The sequence below is a fragment of the Propithecus coquereli genome, unplaced genomic scaffold, assembly GCF_000956105.1.
Source record: "Propithecus coquereli isolate 6110/MARCELLA unplaced genomic scaffold, Pcoq_1.0 Scaffold12, whole genome shotgun sequence".
Taxonomy (NCBI): Eukaryota; Metazoa; Chordata; class Mammalia; order Primates; family Indriidae; genus Propithecus; species Propithecus coquereli.
In genome coordinates this window covers 10,450,214-10,468,046 of record NW_012136080.1, presented here as the reverse complement: position 1 = coordinate 10,468,046, position 17,833 = coordinate 10,450,214, and the positions used below count along the sequence as shown (strand labels likewise).

The 17,833-nt window shown below is 45.4% G+C and overlaps 1 protein-coding gene across 1 annotated transcript in view; it reads right to left on the bottom strand.

Moving 5' to 3' along the window:
* Nucleotides 1-17,833, bottom strand: part of TF (transferrin) — a 32,709-nt gene that overhangs the window by 10,944 nt on the left and 3,932 nt on the right. Inside the window, exons 2-11 of the mRNA XM_012664067.1 lie at nt 16,644-16,816; nt 13,593-13,701; nt 12,516-12,677; nt 11,077-11,224; nt 10,194-10,249; nt 6,896-7,074; nt 5,830-6,001; nt 4,836-4,969; nt 2,699-2,789; nt 1,503-1,547 (exon numbers count right to left, since the gene is read on the bottom strand). Of these exons, the coding sequence (XP_012519521.1) occupies nt 1,503-1,547; nt 2,699-2,789; nt 4,836-4,969; nt 5,830-6,001; nt 6,896-7,074; nt 10,194-10,249; nt 11,077-11,224; nt 12,516-12,677; nt 13,593-13,701; nt 16,644-16,816 (1,269 nt within the window). The remainder of the gene's footprint in view (nt 1-1,502; nt 1,548-2,698; nt 2,790-4,835; nt 4,970-5,829; nt 6,002-6,895; nt 7,075-10,193; nt 10,250-11,076; nt 11,225-12,515; nt 12,678-13,592; nt 13,702-16,643; nt 16,817-17,833) is intronic.

Below are 17,833 nucleotides of genomic sequence, written 5' to 3'. Positions count from 1 at the left end.
AGTCTCTGATTTTTCTAGGTTTACCATAATATTTTCTAATAATAATAATTTAATCTCTCTTCCCTTTTCCAATTTTAAAAAAAACACCAATTCTTTTTCTTATCTCACTGCATTCACTTCTAAAATGGTACCAAATACCTTTGGTGGGAGAGGGTATTCTTGCCTTTCTCCTGATTCTAATGAGAATACCATTAATATTCCATTTATTCCTGTCCCAATATTATATAACTGAATTGTGCTTGTTGAGTAAGGCATGGATTGCAAACTGGAGATAATATTAGAATCATAAATCTTTAGAATTAGAAGACAATGTGGCTCACCACCACACACACACACACACACACACACACTCCCAGTATTGTAGATCAGGTCTCTACATATTCAAGCTGGAAAAGTTGGGAGTCAACACAGCATGTGGAGGACCTGCCTTGTAGTTCCTTCCTAAATGGCCTCAGACAAGTCACTTAGAATCTAGAAGCCTAAATTTCTCCTCAGTTAAATAGAGACAGTGAAACCCATCCCAGGTGGCGATACCCCTTCATGAGGGGTATCAGATGTGCTGACCTGAGCATTTTGTGCATAAGGAATGGGCAGGGCAGCTCACAGAGGGTTCCCAGCAGCGTTGCTGGTGCAGGAGCAGGACCGGTTGCCTACCAGACGGTGCTCATTGCACCGGTTCAGTAGCCAACGATGTTACAGTGCCTTCCTTCGCTGTAACTCTTTCTGCACCTGTGGTGTTGATCATCATCGTCCATCTTTGCCCGTGTGTGTGTGACTTTGTGGTTTGCCCTCTCCATCTCTACTCAGATGGAACCTTCTCCGTCATAGTCAGCCATGCTGCCAGTGTCTGAACTGTCTTCTAAGCATTCTGTTGATCTACATTTGCATACCTTTGCAGTTCCTAGGAATTTCAACTACTCTTGAAACAGTTAGGGTTGTTTCTGACCATAAATGATCAGGATAGAATACATGGCTAATGAAAGGCTGGCTCTTAGGATTGGGGTTGAAGACACAATTCAGAGAAGACTCCTTAGCCATGAAAGCAGAGAGGGGTGAGCTCCAGTGTATTCCAGGGCTTAGGTTCTGTCGTGCATGCAGGGGAGTTGCTGCAGGTGAGCAGGGAAGCCAGGCCTCAGCTTTGCACTCTGGCAGCCTTAGTGGAGGGTGGGTGGTACAGCGCCTCTGTGACCCAGTGCTCAGGAGGGGACCGAGACCACATGATGCTCCTTGTGCTATGGCACTTCAAACCCCCTCACCTTCCCCAGCTCTCCTGACTAATAAGAAACCCTAAACTCAAGTAAGCACCTGGTTTTCACCTCTGTTAACTGTTAAGTATCCCACAAATATTATTACAGCTTCAGGACAGATTCGCATCTTAGCAATTAAATGTTATTTTTTTATTTCCCACCTCTACTAATTTTTGTTTGTTCCTAAGGCTTTCCTCATTATCTCCCCAGCAATGAGTCTGTACCTTTGCGCCCCAGTTACTGATTCTGACTCACCTTCCACAGGTGTATTCACACACTTAGACCCAGTACTCCTAGGCTCTAAAAGGAAAAAAAAAAAACAATCAAGATACATGGCATTAAACTCACGTTACTCCACCCAAAGTCATGAGCTTCTCAGTCCCAATGGTCAAGAACAAAATGAGAAGAAGCACTAACTAAGCAGTTTGTCATGGTTATCAGTGGGTTCCACAGGCCCATTTTATCCCCTCTCCCTCTGCTTTTTGCTATTTAAACATTAGGTTTCATCCCAGAATCTCCCCAATATTCGGGAAGATGCAGAGAAAGAAAATGAGATGCCCACTGAAGGAGGGAGGGACAGAGACCATTGCAGATCTTGGCAAAGACCCTTTTGCATTAGCTGTGTAAGTCAACCTGATGTTCATCTCTCCTTCAGAGCCCTAGACTGTGGAAGGCAATCATTATATTCTTGCTATGTTGGAGGGAAAGAACCCAGTCCATGGAGTCGGCAAGATCTGGATTCAGTTTTTATTCTATCTTCATCACATCCCTTGACTTTCCTAAGGCTCACTTTTTACATCTGTAAAATGGAGACACCTCCATTTACCTCACATAGTTGTTTTGTGTTGAAGGATAACATAGCAGCTGAGGTGTAATAAATGGTAGTAGGGAAATCCTCTTTTCCCCTGGCTTAATTCTTCCATGTGGATGGATCCTCACTAGAGAACATGACCTTGTGGCCTCACCCCCTCAACCACCCAGTGCAGCTGGAGTGAGTTAATGACTAGTAAATTTGGTGAAAGGATCTAAGCACATGTGGCTCAGTCCCTTCTTCCTTTATTGAGGAGAATAGGGAGAGGGTAGTTTAGATCCTCTCACTTATAACAAAATGCATTTGACTTTGCCCTGAGTCATGGGGTAAGCCAACAGGCAGGGTCCCCTGAATTAGTGGGCAACTCTGACAAGCAATTTGGCAAGCCCGATGCCAGCTCTACACCAGGCTCTCCAATATCACTACATCAGACATAAAGGTGTTATTTTGATCTCTTTCTACCTAACTTCTCTGTCTACATTTTAATTGGTTCTGACTCTGGGGAAGTGGGACTTTATCTACCACTCCCTATACTCCAACAATAGTTATTGTCTCAACACTGCACTAAATTATTTCCTTATCTTTCTATGTCCATGGCCCAGGGGGAATAAAACACAGAGTGGCTCTCCCCTCCACTTACCGTAGTTCTCTGCCAGGACAGGCACCAAACCACACTTGCCTGCTATGTAGATGAATCCTCCATCTAAGCTAACGGCATCAGCTTCTTCTTTCTAAAGTTAAGAAACAAATGGATAGCATCACAGCAAGGCTGTCTCCTGTCCCTCTGACTCTCAGAGGTTTCCATCTTGTTGGCTTCATGTCACATGTCCTCATGATTAACCAAATCATGGGTTACCCAAAGCTTCTGCCATGTAAACACAGGGTTTAGAAAACTGGACATGCTTTTGGCCTGTTGACCCAGGAACAAGCAAGCACCCAACCCAGGTCATGCTCCCTGGACATCTATGTTCTCTCAGTGCCCACGCTGAGTCCTGGACATGCCCTAACCACACCTTCTTTGTGACCATTATCACTCAACTCCATGATCCTTATGGCCAGACTCAGGAAATGTATTTAATCTGTTTCTATGGAACACATTTTCTTCCAGATGATGGAGTTCAAATCTGTTCCCTTAATTGCACTAGCACTGTACTCAGTGTCCCAGTACAACAAATATTTTTAATAAATAATTGATTTCTCTAAATAATTCATTAATAGTTAACTTCTCATTTTAATCAATTTTAATCTGTTCTCACAACAGAACAAAAAATGTATACCTATAATCATAGATAAGATCATCAAGACAAAAACATACATATACACACTCTTTGCTTTTGAGCTGTTAATTGCCTTTCTAGAAATCTAAAAACATCAATTATAGCAGCAACAACTTACTAAGCCCTGGTCATGTGCCAGGCTTCTTTCTGAACACTTTATAGTGTTTACCTCACATATCCCTCACATTCTCAAAGAAGATAGGTACTATAATTTCCCCTTTTACAAATTAGTAAGCTGCAGCCTAGAGAGATTAAATAATATGTCCAATAGATAGGCAGTTTAATTCCTTGACTTCTGCTTGTAACCACTATTCCACATGACCTCTGGGATCTGATTACTCCAAAGCACACATCCCTAAATACTATGCTATATATATTTTTTCATTCATAAATTGGGTAAAAATGATACCTCATAGGCTTACCATGAGGATTAAATGAGTAATGCAATTAAGAGCTCATACACATGTGTGGCACACCGTAACTCTAGAAATAGTAGCTATCATTAATATTAAAGATACACTCAGAAATATTGGCAGTTATAGATACAAAGATTTTCAATACCACATTATCTATAATAGCAAAGAATTTGGAAATAACTCAAATGGAGACATGCAGAAATTGGTTAAATAAATTGAGGCAGAAACACTTGGTGGAATATTACGCAGCCATTAAAAATGTGTTTTAAACAAATGTTTCGTTACTTAAGAAAGTGCACCAATGTGCTCAAGATTTAAAGGAATAATAACTATAGCTAACATTTATTGACTGCTTGCTTACACCAGGCAATGTTATAAGCACTCAAATTCATTTAATGCTTACAACTGACAACTTTAGGAAATTGTATAACCATTAGATCTAAATCTTATGGATTGGTGCCAGGGAGATTTACCAATATGAGGATCTTTTCAAATTAAAAAAAAACTTGTTATATAGTGTATAATTTTTTAAGTTTGTTCATTTTTAAGTCATTTATTTAAAAATTTATTTTTTCCTAATCACAAAAATAGTATCTGCTCATAGAAAAATGGAAAGTTAATAACCACACAACTTCATCACTCAGAAATCATGCGATAATGATCTCTGAGTGAAGTTATGAATGATTTTGTTTATTTTTAGTGATTTATTTATTGTAATATTTTTATAATCAGAAAAAGATTAAACTTACAATTCAAAGACTAAAAAGGTTGATCTGCTTTCACAATCCATAGTGGCCCTGACCACATCTTGGAATGTCACCCCACTTCCCCTGGCTCCTAGGCAGGGTACTCCTCCAAGCTCCCACTCCAGAGCTGAGCCCCCAAGGAGTCTGGGTCTGGGCTGGCTCTGTGTTTCTGCCCAGCCCTGAGCTGGAGGGGCCTGTGGGGTGTGTGAGGTGGGGACAGGTCTTAGCACAGAGGCTGACAAGGTGGCATCTGAGAAGGGGGTCTCCAGTGCCAGACTCCGTGGAAGCACTGCGTGTGTGAGTGGCTGAGCCCAGCCATGGAAGCAGGGCCCTCCTACCATGATGGCGGCGATGCAGTCCTCAGTGGTCTCCTCCGTGGTGCACTCTAGGGCACCCCCGCTCACTGCACTCCACTCGTCACATTTGGACCTCTCAAGGTGGCCCACAGCACACCACCGCACCTTCTGGGCATCTGGGGATCCAAAGGAAGCCCAGATGGATCTGGGGTTTAGTGCCCCTGGCCACAGGGTGGCTGTCCAGTGGGGCCCTCATGGACAGCAGCAGAGGCGACATGTTGTCAGAAAGAGCAGTGAAGGCAGAGCTCCTCCTCCCTCCTGACCTCACCTCCTCAGGCATCTCCTCTCTGGGAAAACCTCTCTGGGCCCAGCCCAGCTCAGGGCCTTGTGGGGTATTCTCTTACAGGGCTGGGCTCCCTGTCCCAGCAGCATGCCCCAGTTGGGGGCCACGTGTTCGGTTCTGGGTGGGTCTGCTTGCCCTCTCCTTCCCCAGTGTCTTTGCTCCCCACCATACGCCCATGTCTAATGCAGCGGCTGCCCTTTGGTAGATGCCCAATAACTATTGGTTGACTGAATGGGGAGTTGGGGGGAGGGAATAGAAGCAGGAAGGAAGGAAGGAATGAACCATAGGGATCCCATGGAAGGAAGGAGCCAGACTAAAATCCTCTGGAATTCTAGTTCTCCTCCTGATGGTGGTGGCCACATTCCCACTTCAGTTTAGGACAGACTATTTTCCTGTCAAATAGGCCTGGCCTGGTTGGGATGACCCCAGTTAACACAAAGGAGCCAGAGTCATCATTACTTGAAGTTATCTATAATATGAAGGTCTTCAAAACCCTTTTTGTAATCACAGAAATTAGGCCTTTCTCCCAGCTTGGCAGAAAACCCCTCATCAGCCCAATGCAGTTAGTAGCTCCCTTGGGCTCTGCAGGCCAATAAAGTGTGGGTGAGGCTCAGCTACCGGGAAAGCCTCAACTGATGGCCCTGCCTGCCCTGTGGCCCAAGCTGGCCAGGTCCCTCCCAGGACCTCACATACCTATCTTTGGACGCTGAGTGTTAGGAAAATACTCATATCCCAGGTACAGCTTGGCATCCATCTTGGGTGGGACCCTTAGAAACCCATGGGTGGCATCAGTAAACAGCAGATCCTTCCCATGAGGAGAGCCAAAGAGCTGAAATTCTGATGACTTGTCTTTTCCAAAATGTTCCTGTTCAAAGAATAAAGGAAACAGTGAAGGATGGAGGCTGGCATAGTGGTAAAGGTTAAACAAAACCCCAAACCAGACAAGGGAGACAGAAAGCGAGAAACATGAGCGCCTGAGAGCGAGAACAGTGGCCAAGGTCCTCAGCATCTCTGTGGCTCACGGTGTTCTCCAGTCTCTCCAGGGAATGCTTTACTCAAATTCCAGTTTGCCTGCCTTGTGTGGTCTCAGGGAAGCTGCCAGGGGCTGCCCCCCAGGTCTGCGCAAAGGGCTGTGGGGCCGCCATGTTCCAGGCACCTGCCCCCCTCCAATGTGCCTGATGCTCTGTGTTCCCATGGGCACTCAGCGAAGGCTGCCTCACCCTGGCTGTTGGATGGCCCCGAGGGGCTATGGTGGTCTTCATCCTGAAGGGTTGGTGACCCAGCACGGTGGGCTGCAGGTCAGGCCTCCTGGGCTCCTCTCCCCTTGCTCCAGGCCTGCCACTGGAGGACCAGCTGTGGGACATCACACAGCCTCTTCTCCTTTCTGGCCTCCAAGAAAACAAAGGGCCCTTTGCCTATGACTTCAGCTGACTGGCCCAAAGCCATTCCTGATGTAGCTTACGGCAGCGCCTACCCACGTGGTCTTTCAAATGTCTGCCTATTTCAGCTTTTGCAGTGGCCCTGTTTGAAAGGTTGCCTGCTGCCCTGCCTGGCAAACTCCCATACTTCCTTAGGGTGCACACAGCTTACTGCCCAGGCAGGGCCCAGAAATCTTCCCAGATACACCCTGCAAATTAGTCCCTCTGTCCTCCACAAACGACACGATCCATGTCCTCAAGGTAATGCGATTCCATCTGAAAATCTGTACGTCTTCAGTACTCGTCTGTGAGTGGTTTAAAATCTTTGTCTGATGGGATACCTGGGCCTGGTTGAGAAGCTCCCAGATCAAGTCCTCCTTGCCGTCCACACTTCGGGCCACAACAGCGTGAGAAGGGACCTTGGCCAAGTAGCAGTCCTTGTATTCATCCACTGGCTTCCGGGTGTTGTCCAGGCAGAGCAGCTCATACTGGTCCCTGTCGGCCTTGTTTGCCAGGTTCTCTGTGGGGGAAGCCCAGGTGAGCCGAGTGCAGGAAGAGCCATGAGCCATAGTTAAGATGAGCCCCCTTCTCACTGTGACCTGAAGGGGACTGAGAAAGAATCTTTTCCAAACTCATTCTCTACAGATAAGGACCAGAGAGAGGCCTTGAGAGTGAAACCCAGCTCACAGGTAGACACAGGACTGGGCAATGTGCCTGGCCCAGGGCCCTCAGGAACCACCCTCAACCCTTCTCTGTGGCTCTGCTGATGGGAATGTGGCAGCAAAGGTGTGCTGAGAACTCACGGCCACCAAAGACTGTGCTGAGGGCTCTCCAGGCTGTCTCCTCTCATCCTCACAACAGCTGGGGGAGGCCAGTAACATGATTATCCCATTTTACAGATGAGGAAACTGAGACCCAGAGACTTAAGGTAACTTGTCAAAGTCTCAGCTAGTCTGGGGCTGACACACTGCCATGCTAGCACAGCCTAGGTCCCCCACTAAAGGGGCCACATTCCCCCAAGGCAGAGCCTGTTGGGGAAAGGTAGCAAAAGGATTGAGGGATGGCAGGATGACCTCAAGGCCCAGTCAGAGCACTCTGCAGGTATAAAGAAGGACCAAAATTGCCCTCTAGGAAAACAGGCTCTTGGTTCCCATCATCTAAGTATTAGAAAGCATTATGGGTTCAACAAATTCATATGCTGAAGTCCTAACCCCCAGTAATTCAGAATGTGACCTTATTTGGAAATAGGGTCCTTGCAGATGTGATTAGTTAAGACGAGGTCATACTGGAATAGGGTGGGCCCCCAATCCAGTATGACTGTTGGAAATTTGGACACAGACCGACACGCACACAGGGGGAATGCCATGTGAACACGAAGGCAGAGATTGCCATGACGTGTCTACAGGTCAAGGGACATCAAATATTGCTCACAAATCTTCCGAAACTAGTAGAGAGAGGCATGGAATAGATTCTCCCTCACAGCCCTCAGAAGGAACGAACCCTGCCAACACCTTGATCTTGGAATTCAAGCCTCCAGAACTGTGAGACAATACATTTCTGTTGCTTAAACCATGCAGTTTGTGGTACTTTGTTACGGTAGTCCTAGCAAACTACTACAGGTCTTTGTGGTTAATATTATACAGTCTCGTATTGAAAAAGGAAAATTACAATTATGGTTCCTATGAGTGGTTACAATTTTAATTCAGTGTGCCATAGAGAAAATACATTTTAAATCCTTACAGTAAAAGAAAAAATTTCAAATGACTTAGTAGTGTTAGATTAAACAAATCAGTACGACCTAATGGCTTAAGAAAGAAATAACTTCCACTTCAGACACTCAAGAGCCCAGCGGTGGTGGCAGCAGGTGGACCATGGCTCTCTCCCCAGTCTCTTTGTCACTCTAAAGCCCAGAGGATGGTCCCTCATACAATTCTCCTAAAAAAGCAATAGGGGATCTTACATAATAGCAGACAAGTGGCTTTTGGCAAGTTAAATCAGGATGGACTGGGACAATCTTCCTTCCACAGAGCAGGGATATTAATTATTTAGAATGGCTCGATTCTGGGAGACAAGACCCGTAGGCGACCCCGCTCATTAAAATTCTTGATAAAAAGACATGTGTCAATTGCCAAAATGCTAACAAACCAGGGCAATGTGTGATAATGAAGAGACAGTGAATTGTGAATGCTGGACAAGGGGACAAAGGACACTGAAATCATGTTTCACATTAGAGAAAGACACTAGGTGGTAAGGAGCTGAGACCCCTGCGAAAAGTGAGAACTTAGCATTCTCCTTGAGATAGCACATATTTGTTTTAAAAATGAGCTTGTACAGTGAATTTACATGTGGGTTTTAAACGTGTTTGAACAGTACAAGTGTGTTCTGTATCTGATGGAAATTTAATTGGTCATAAAACCCAGAATCTGTAACCTCAACTTGTCTGAAATCCTACTGTGTTTGTTTCTTTATGGTAAATTGTCAAAAACTCTGGAAGGGTTTGAGTTTTTTCCCCCCAAATATAAAAGTAAAGAAGAAATACATAATTTTGTCCATGGCAATAATGCTTTTGCAACATATTCTATTGTAAATTTGCTAATAAATACTGAAATACTTACAGTAATTTGTGTTTTGCTGGACTTGTTTGGAGCATTTAGGAGACATTTATAATGAAAGGTTCAGGAGAGTATGATTAAATTTGAAATTGACATTTCAATGACTGACAGAATTGATTATTAAAACTTGTTCTGTTTTATTAGAAACAGAACAATTGGTTAGTATTATTTAAATATTCATAAAATTTGTTTAGTAGATTTATAGGTGAAACAAATTGAGCACTAAACAAGGTACAAATACAGTAGACCCCTCCTTATCTGTGGAGGATACGTTCCAAGACCCCCAGTAGATGCCTGAAACCTTGGATAGTAACAAATCCTATATACATTATGTTTTTTCCTATATGTACATACCTATGATGAAGTCTGATTTATAAATTAGGCATAGTAATAAATTAATGACAACTAATAATAAAATAGGACAATTATAATAATATACTGTAATAAAAGTTGTATAAGTGGTTTCTCTCTCTAAATATCTTATCGTACTGTACTCACCCTTCTTCTTGTGGTAATAATAGAATGCCTACTTGATGAGCAGAAGCGAGGTGAATGACGTAGGTATTGTGACATACATGGAAAATGCCAGAAGTAAACGATTCATAAGTTTTAAATTCATGCTGTTCTGAGAAGCATGATGAGAGCTCATGCCATCCTGCTCTGTCCCGACCCCAGGATGTGAATCCTCCCTTTGCCCAGCGTCTCTATGCTGTCTCCACTACCTGCCCCTTAGTCACTTTGTAGCCATCTCTGTGATCAGATCGACTGTTCCGGGGTGGCAGTGCTTGTACTTCAGTAACCTTTATTTTCCTTAGTAATGGCCCCAAAGCACAAGAGTAGCGATGTAATATTTTTGGACTGCAGTTGACCTCGGACAGGGAAGTCGCAGATAAGGGGGACAACTGTAACAGAAGCGTCTGTACAAAAAGTCTCCTGTGGCATTAAAGATCTTCACTCATCTCTAGATGCCAGGAAATTTTTCACTCTGGCTAGGGTGGGGCCCACATGGTCTTTGTCCAGCACTCACCGAACACCGTCAGGTGCCTAACGAAGCACACGTCCCCCACGCCGTCCTTCAGACACCTGAGGAACAGGAGAGCCACGGTCAGGCCGCTCAGCATAGGCCCAGGCCCTGCCCCTCCCTCTTGCAGTCCCTCTGAGGGTCTGCCCGGACCATTGGCTCACAGAGCATTGCCCAGAGTTCCCAGGCATCAGTCTGTCCTCACAGAGGCGATGGCCCTGTCTGTGGGGTCTTTGAACCCCACAGCCATGCCCAGGCCAGAAGCAGGCAGGAGCCCTGGAAGCCACCAAGCCAGGAAGCTCTGGGGAGGGTTGGTGTGACAGAAGGACCCTCACTTTCCTCTTAAAAAGCAGCCAAAAGCAACAGATTTTTTTTCCCCAGAAAATAGAGGCTTAAAGCCTTTACATGAAGGATAAAAGACTTTGGATGGCCTTGGATTTCCAGCCAGATTCACCCATGTTTTGAGAAGTAGCCATTTCTCTTACAGAGCATGGGGTTCGGAGAGGTGCCTGCAAGGAGGCTAGGAAGGAGGTGGGGGAGGCAGGCACAGGTCCACGCACAGGGACATGCTCAGCAGAAAGATATGAGTTGGGAGGTCCTGGCCTTTGGCCCTGCAGGAGCCCAGGCCTGTGTCTGCAGATCCCAGAGTCCCAGAGACAAGTCTGTCCCCTCGGCCCTCCCTGGTCCAGAAGGGTAACATGGCAGACCCCAGGCTCTGGGGAGACCAGAGGGGCTCCCACCAGAAGCCTACTCTGTGGGATGGTTGAGAGTGAGGGTTGGCCAAGGGAGGCACTCAGGACCCTGGGTTTCACACGGATCGTCCGCTCCCCGTGCCTTTATCTCCCCAACTTCAGAGTGAGGAGGAGGAGGAGCGGGGGCTCTCACTCACTTGAAGGCGCCCGAGTAGCCAAAGTACGGTTCGCGGGAGGAGCAGGCACACTTGTCTGTCCCTGTCCCGGCACACAGCTTACACAGGCTGGGGAACTCCTTCCCGTCCGCACAGGGGACACAGCTGCTGGAGAAGAACTTGGCCACTGCTGCTCAACACAGAGACGTGGACCCCATGCATGAGCTGGCTGGGGCCTCCAGGTTGTGCACGTGTGCGAGAGAGTGGCCCTATCCGAGAGCCCGTGCGTCTGCACCCTCTTCCCAGGACCGTCTGAGAAGTGGACGTGCACAGGCAGCCAGTGCACATGCCAGAGGGGCTGGATGGCCCAGGGTCCCTGTGTGTGTTTAGGCATCACACTCACGGGTGGGCCAGGGCTCGAGCCCATGAGAATGCTTCCCCAGCCTGTCTGCTACAGGGTGTGAGAGCCACTGACCTACACTGAACCAAGACTGCGGTGCCAGTGCCTCTCGCCTCTGTTAACTCACCAACATGGAGCTCTAAGGGGCCCGGCAGAGCTCCAAACAGCAGGAGCCCTTCCTTGCCTCAGGACATGGGCCCACGCCCACCTCCCCTTCTATATCCAGTGGCTATGGTGGCTCATGGGGTACCTCTTCTGGGAGAGCACTGGGGTAGCCTGTTGGTGAGGGGGTCAGGGGTGTGCCAACAGCCACAGCATAACTGCCCAGAAGGATGTCCAGTAGCATCTGACACTGAGGCAAGTGAACACCCCAAGGGCAAAACATGGCCAGAGCTGTGGTCCAGGCTGCAGCACTTCATCAGACCCCTGCAGCTGCTTGTCCCTGTCACAGCCAAAGCATGACTGCTGCAGAGGTCGGCAGGCCTCAAAAAGATGCACTTTTGCAGAGTGCAGAAAGATTGGCCATTGTCTTTCAAGGCCTGAAAAGATACACTAGGCTTACCATGGCTTGTCATAACTGAACAAAAAGCTTAGCATACACAAAAAATCCTTGTGCTGGCCCAGTCATGCCTTCCTTGCCTATGTCCCAAGCATACACAAAAAATCCTTGTGCTGGCCCAGTCATGCCTTCCTTGCCTATGTCCCAAGCCCTCATCTAAGGCTGGCAGTGTGGCTAGAATCCCCAGGGAGCCTCGCTGGGAAGCTAGGAGGTAGGGGCCTTTCTCAATGGGCCTGAGTGCTGGCCCTTGTCCAGCCACACTACTGGGATTACCAGGAAGGTGGGAAGGACGGGAGCTCTGAGAGACAGAGGCACCTTTGCTGAGAGAAGACTCAGCTGCCAGCCCCCACGGGTTGCTGGTGCACACACCCAGCCAGCGCACGTTTAAAGCAGGTTACCCTTGCCCCATCTTGGAAGCCACAAAACACATACACTTGACAGTGACAGGATGACCGCAGCATGGCCCTGTGGGCAGCGGGTGCAGGAGCCCTGCCCAGGGGCACCCAGCCCCAGCTGGCTTACCTGCTTCAAGAGAGCCAGAGGGAAGCAGAGTCCTGACGGGGATGTTCCACCCAGCAGACCAGCCCAGGCCCGTGTGACAGGACTTCTTGCCTTGGAGCTGGTTCAGCTGGAAGTTGGTGCCCTTCTTCACCATGGCAACGACATAATGGTAGGTTTGTGGATCTGCAAAGGAGCAGAGAGAAAGAAGGGCCAGAGGAAGATGTCACATCATTGCCAATGATCTTCCACAGTGTGAACAATGCAGAACTTTGGGGGATTCTAAGACTGGTGCCATCCTCTGGTAAACAGCAGAAAAAGGAAATGAAAAAAAAGCCCTAAATTGACAGGAGAGAGATAACCATCGCTTTTCAAGACAGTAGACACTAGTTCTTTTTCTGCTAGTCCCTCCAAGCCAGTGGAGACAGGAGCCCCAGGGGCTGAGCAGAGCACACCTAGGGAGAGCTTCAGCTCCCAGCAGTCATGGTGTTTGGCTTCTCCCCAGGGGCTTCTCTGCCTTCTCTGCTTCTTTGTCTACAGCCCAAAGACAAAGGAGAAGGTACGAGAGGAAGGATGCGGGGATGTCCCCAAGAATATGTCAAGGTGCTACAAGTTGGAGTCACATTGAGGTGGGCTGTGCTCACTCACACTAATGACACTCGTGGAAAGAATGGGAAAGTGGCAAAGCCCCATTCTTGGATTCCCCGCAAAACCTCTCCTCACCGCAGATGCAGGCCCGTGTTCTGTAGCACAGGGAGGGCATGCAGCAGGGAAGAGGCAGTCAGATCCCGTGTGGAGCCTCCCACTGGTGCAACCTCATGGGTCAGTGAAGGACTCCAGACAGCACCCTCTGCTCAGCCTGGGGGGACCTCATAGCCAGCAGCACCAATAGCATATTCCATCAGGGGCACAAAGTCTGCAGCTGCCAGGGACAGCCAGTATCCCAGCCCTTGTGGATTGGCATCACAGACAGCAGCCTTCTTCAATCCAAAGTGCCCCAGCAACTTTGTTCCCTACAAGTGTAATGCTGGCAGAGTCCCTGCCTCCCCCCATGGCTGCAGTGTCAGGCCAGAGACCTGGGTCCCCAGGGAGAGAACACACCATCTTTTGACCTATAGAATTCTGCCACGATGGGCTTCAGGTTGTAGGGGGCCAGGCCTGCCTCATACACCAAACCCCCATCAAGGGTCACCGCATCTGCTTCATTTGCCTGAAAGAGAAGAGACAGACCATGAGTGAAGCTCATCACCTCTGAGGAACACTCCCCTGACCCTCTGCCAGAGACCCTTGCTCTATAGACACTTGCACGGCTCAGACCTCCTGTACCTCTCTCACGTCAGTGCTCAAATGTCACCTTGCCGGTGAGGTTTCCCTGACCACACTCGTTAACTACCACCCCAGGGAAACTGGCCACTTTGTTTTCCTCCCGAGCCCTCATCCACCACCTGAGGAACTTTCTTTGTTTATTGTTTGTCCTCCCCTTTGGAATGTAAGCTCCATGAAGGTGGGGACATTTTCGTCTGTTTTATTCCCCGCTGAATCCCAGCACCTAGAACACCTGGCACATGTAGGTGTTCAGTAAACGTTTGTCGAGTCCGTAAGTGAATGAACCGTATAAATTTCCATTCCTAAGAAGTCATATTTTGTACTCTCAGTTCTAGGTTTCCTCTTCAGGAATCTGTCAGCCAAGAGCTCCTTTCTTCCTGCAAGAAGCAGCAACTGCACAGCCTCTTCTCAAAAATGAGGTTGGATCATTTCCCATCTTTGAAATCATTCTTTTTATTCATTTATTAATTGACATTTAAAGTAAGTTGGGTTTTTCTGAATTTAGCACTGTCTTTCTATATACTTGCCTCCCTTTTCCCCATCCCATTTTCTCTCATAAATATTTTACAATATGTATTCACATATGTGTATGTATGTATACACTTATACGTGCATTTGTATCCGTGTGTGTGCATGAAGTCAGGACTCTATTGGATGCATGTATCAGAAACCAATCCAACTTAAGAAAAGGAGGAATTTAGCATAAAGGTAAAAGGACAAGAAGACCACTGGGCCTTGTTAACACCATCAAGGTCAAAAGCAGCAAGAATTGACATGGATTTCAGTCCATCCCATGGACTCTGGCTCATGACTGTGGGTTCCAGGTTGTTCTTGCCTTTCCCCACTTTATGTACATCTTCCTTTCCTGACTGCCTCCTCTTCAAGCCCCGGTATCAGATGCGAAAAGACAACTGTTTTATAGAGACTGCCTAACCAGCTCCCCAAATTGCATAAGGTCAAATTCCTGTCACCAATCTCTCTTTCTCTGTGTGTGTGTGTGTGTGTGTGTGTGTGTGTCTATGTGTATATATATACACATAGACACACAAATTAAAGAAAATTAAATACAAATTTGTACATACTTTTATGACCCTTATTGAATATTTCCAAATTATTTCCCAGAAATGATATGGAAATGTATGATTTATCATGCCAATAGCAACACATACCAATTTCACTGCAAACTACCAGTGAGAAGTGTTATCACTTAAGAAATGTTATTACATTAGTGGATATAACCATTACTTGAAGAAGTATCTTAATTGCATCTTTGTTTATTAAAAAGATGAACATTTTTCCTTTATTTTTCATATTATTTACTAGTTGTAATTTCTTTTCTGTGAGTGGTTTGTTTATAGCTTTTTATTCTTAAGCATTTCTTGTAAGTTTAAATGACATCTTTATACAGTTTTTGCAGTGTGCTGTTATAGCTGATAATTTTTTTTGTATGCTTAGGGCTTTTAAAAAATATTTTTCTCATAGTTTAAAATTTTTTAAATTTCCAAATTTGTCTACTTCTGTAGTATATCTAATTATGTCTTTCTCTTTTAATCAAGGTGAATAAAATTGGAAATTTATTTTAGTGGATGGATTAAGAATCTTGCTTGATTTTTCTTTTTCTAAATGGTTGCCCAGGTGTCCAACTAAAGAATCCTTTCTCAGCCATTTTTTTGGAAAGTCTGCCTTGTACTATATATCTCACGCCACATTGCACCCCATAAATATATACAATTGTCAATTAAAAATTTAATTTAACTTAGAAAAAAATCTACATGTATCTTATCTAAATTTATTAAGCGTAGGGCCCTAATGTTGAACACTTATCACACTTTGTGTCTATATCATATCATGGAAATAATTAGATAGATGGATAGATAGACAGAAAGCTGAGACATACAGAGAATATGTCTGAATTTATTTATTTATTATTTTTTTTTGAGACAGAGTCTCACTCTGTTTCCCAGGCTAGAGTATAGTGGCATCATCATAGCTCACTGCAGCCTCAAACTCCTGGGCTCAAGTGATCCTCCCACCTCAGCCTCCTGAGTAGCTTGGACTACAGGCACATGCCATCATGCTTGGCTAATTTTTTTTTGGGAGGAGGTGAGGTCTCACTGTGTCGTTCAAGCTAGTCTCGAACTCTTAGCCTCAAGCAATCCTCCTGCCCCAGCCTCCCAAAGTTTTAGGTTTTACAGGCTTGAGCCATCATGCCTGGCCTGTTTATTATTTTAAATGTAAATGAGATCATAATTTGGGGACATTTTCCCACACTCAATAGCTCTTGGCACATGAAAATGACATTAATTGTTACATATTGACATTTTACCAAACTAATTTATTCACGAATAAATAATTATAGAAACATTTCTCTTGATTGCACTGTACTTTCTAGGCATGCAATCATCTGAAAACATTGATATTTTTGTTTGTTCCTTTCTATCTTATATGGATTTTATGTCTTTTTGCAATACTGGAACTTCCAAAAACAATGTTAATTAATAATAGTGACACTGGAGCTTCTTGCTTATTTATGAGTCTTTATCGATTCTCTTTCAATGTAATGCTGACTTTGCTTTACCACAGGTATTTTACTGAGATTGAATCCTTCTCTATTGGTTTAATTCTGATTGTAATTTTACTGACAATGAATGTTGAGCAGCTGTATTTTTCTCCACACAGAGTTCCTGTACTTTTAGATCTTTGCTTTGTTTCTTCTCTAAAGCATAGTCTGGTTCCTGTGGGGAGAAACTAACAAACAACAGCAAGTGCAGAAAAAAAAAAAGAAAACATAGACTTTCTTCTCTCTTTTACGCAGCTGTGACTTACTGCAATGGCCGGGATGCACTCAAGGTAAGAGGTTCTCTTCACACAGGTGATAAGCGGACCATCTGCTGGGGAGACTTTTTTCATATTGTCTTGGAAACTGGAGCACTTAGTGGCCTCATGATCTGACACGGTGCACCATCTTACAGTTTTCTCAGGGACAGCCAGACACAGCCCTAGTGGAGAGACGCCAGACATGTAAGGGACCCACAGCACTCATTTTCCTCTGCTGGCAAAGAGTTTAAAGACAAGATAAAGGGTCAGCTGAGTGGGATACACACAAGCTGGATTGGTTGCCTGGCTCACATAAATTCTAGGGCCCATTTCCTTGATTCTGCCCTACCCTTTGGATAAGAAAGCCGAACGCATTCCTGCAAAATTAGACATACAATTAGCATAAAACACAGCAATTCCACTTCCAGGTATATATCCAAAATAATCCAAAACAGGGACTCAAGCAAATACATGCACAAGAATGTTCATAGCAGCACTATTCACAATAGCTAAAAGGTGGAAAAAAACCAAATGTGCATCAACGGATGAATGGATCAACAAAATATGGTATATCTGTACAACGGAATATTATTCCACCATAAAAAGAGTGAAGTACTGCTACATAGTACCAAGTGAATGAGTTTTGAAAATATCAAGTCAAGTGAAAGAAGCCAGACACAAAAGGCCACTCATCATATGATTCCATTTATATGAAATACCTGGACTAGGTAGGTCTATAGAAACAGAAAGCAAATTAATTGGTGGTTGCCGTGGGCTGGGGAGAAGGAAATGGACACTGACTGCTTCACAGGGACAGGGTTTCCTTTAGGGGGATGAAAATGTTTTGTAACTAGATAGAGACGGTGGCTGTACAGCTTTGTGAATGTGCTAAATGCCGTTAAATTGTACACTTTAAAATGATTAATTTATGTTATGTGAATCTCACCTCAGAAAAGCTTCCTAGCCATAAGTAGGAAGCTTTGGGCTCAGTGATTTGGTCTTTATCTAAACGTTGGCTACGCTAACCTTACTTTGTACTAATTGCTGGGGCATTAAAATCAGTGCCTATTTCTTTCACTGGTATTTTGAGCTATGTAATTAGTGCAGAAAGCATTACAAAGGCAAAATGCTGTTTATAAATCTGTAGTATTTGGGCAAAACATTATTTTAAATGAAATCCAGAAGATGAAAATTCCAGC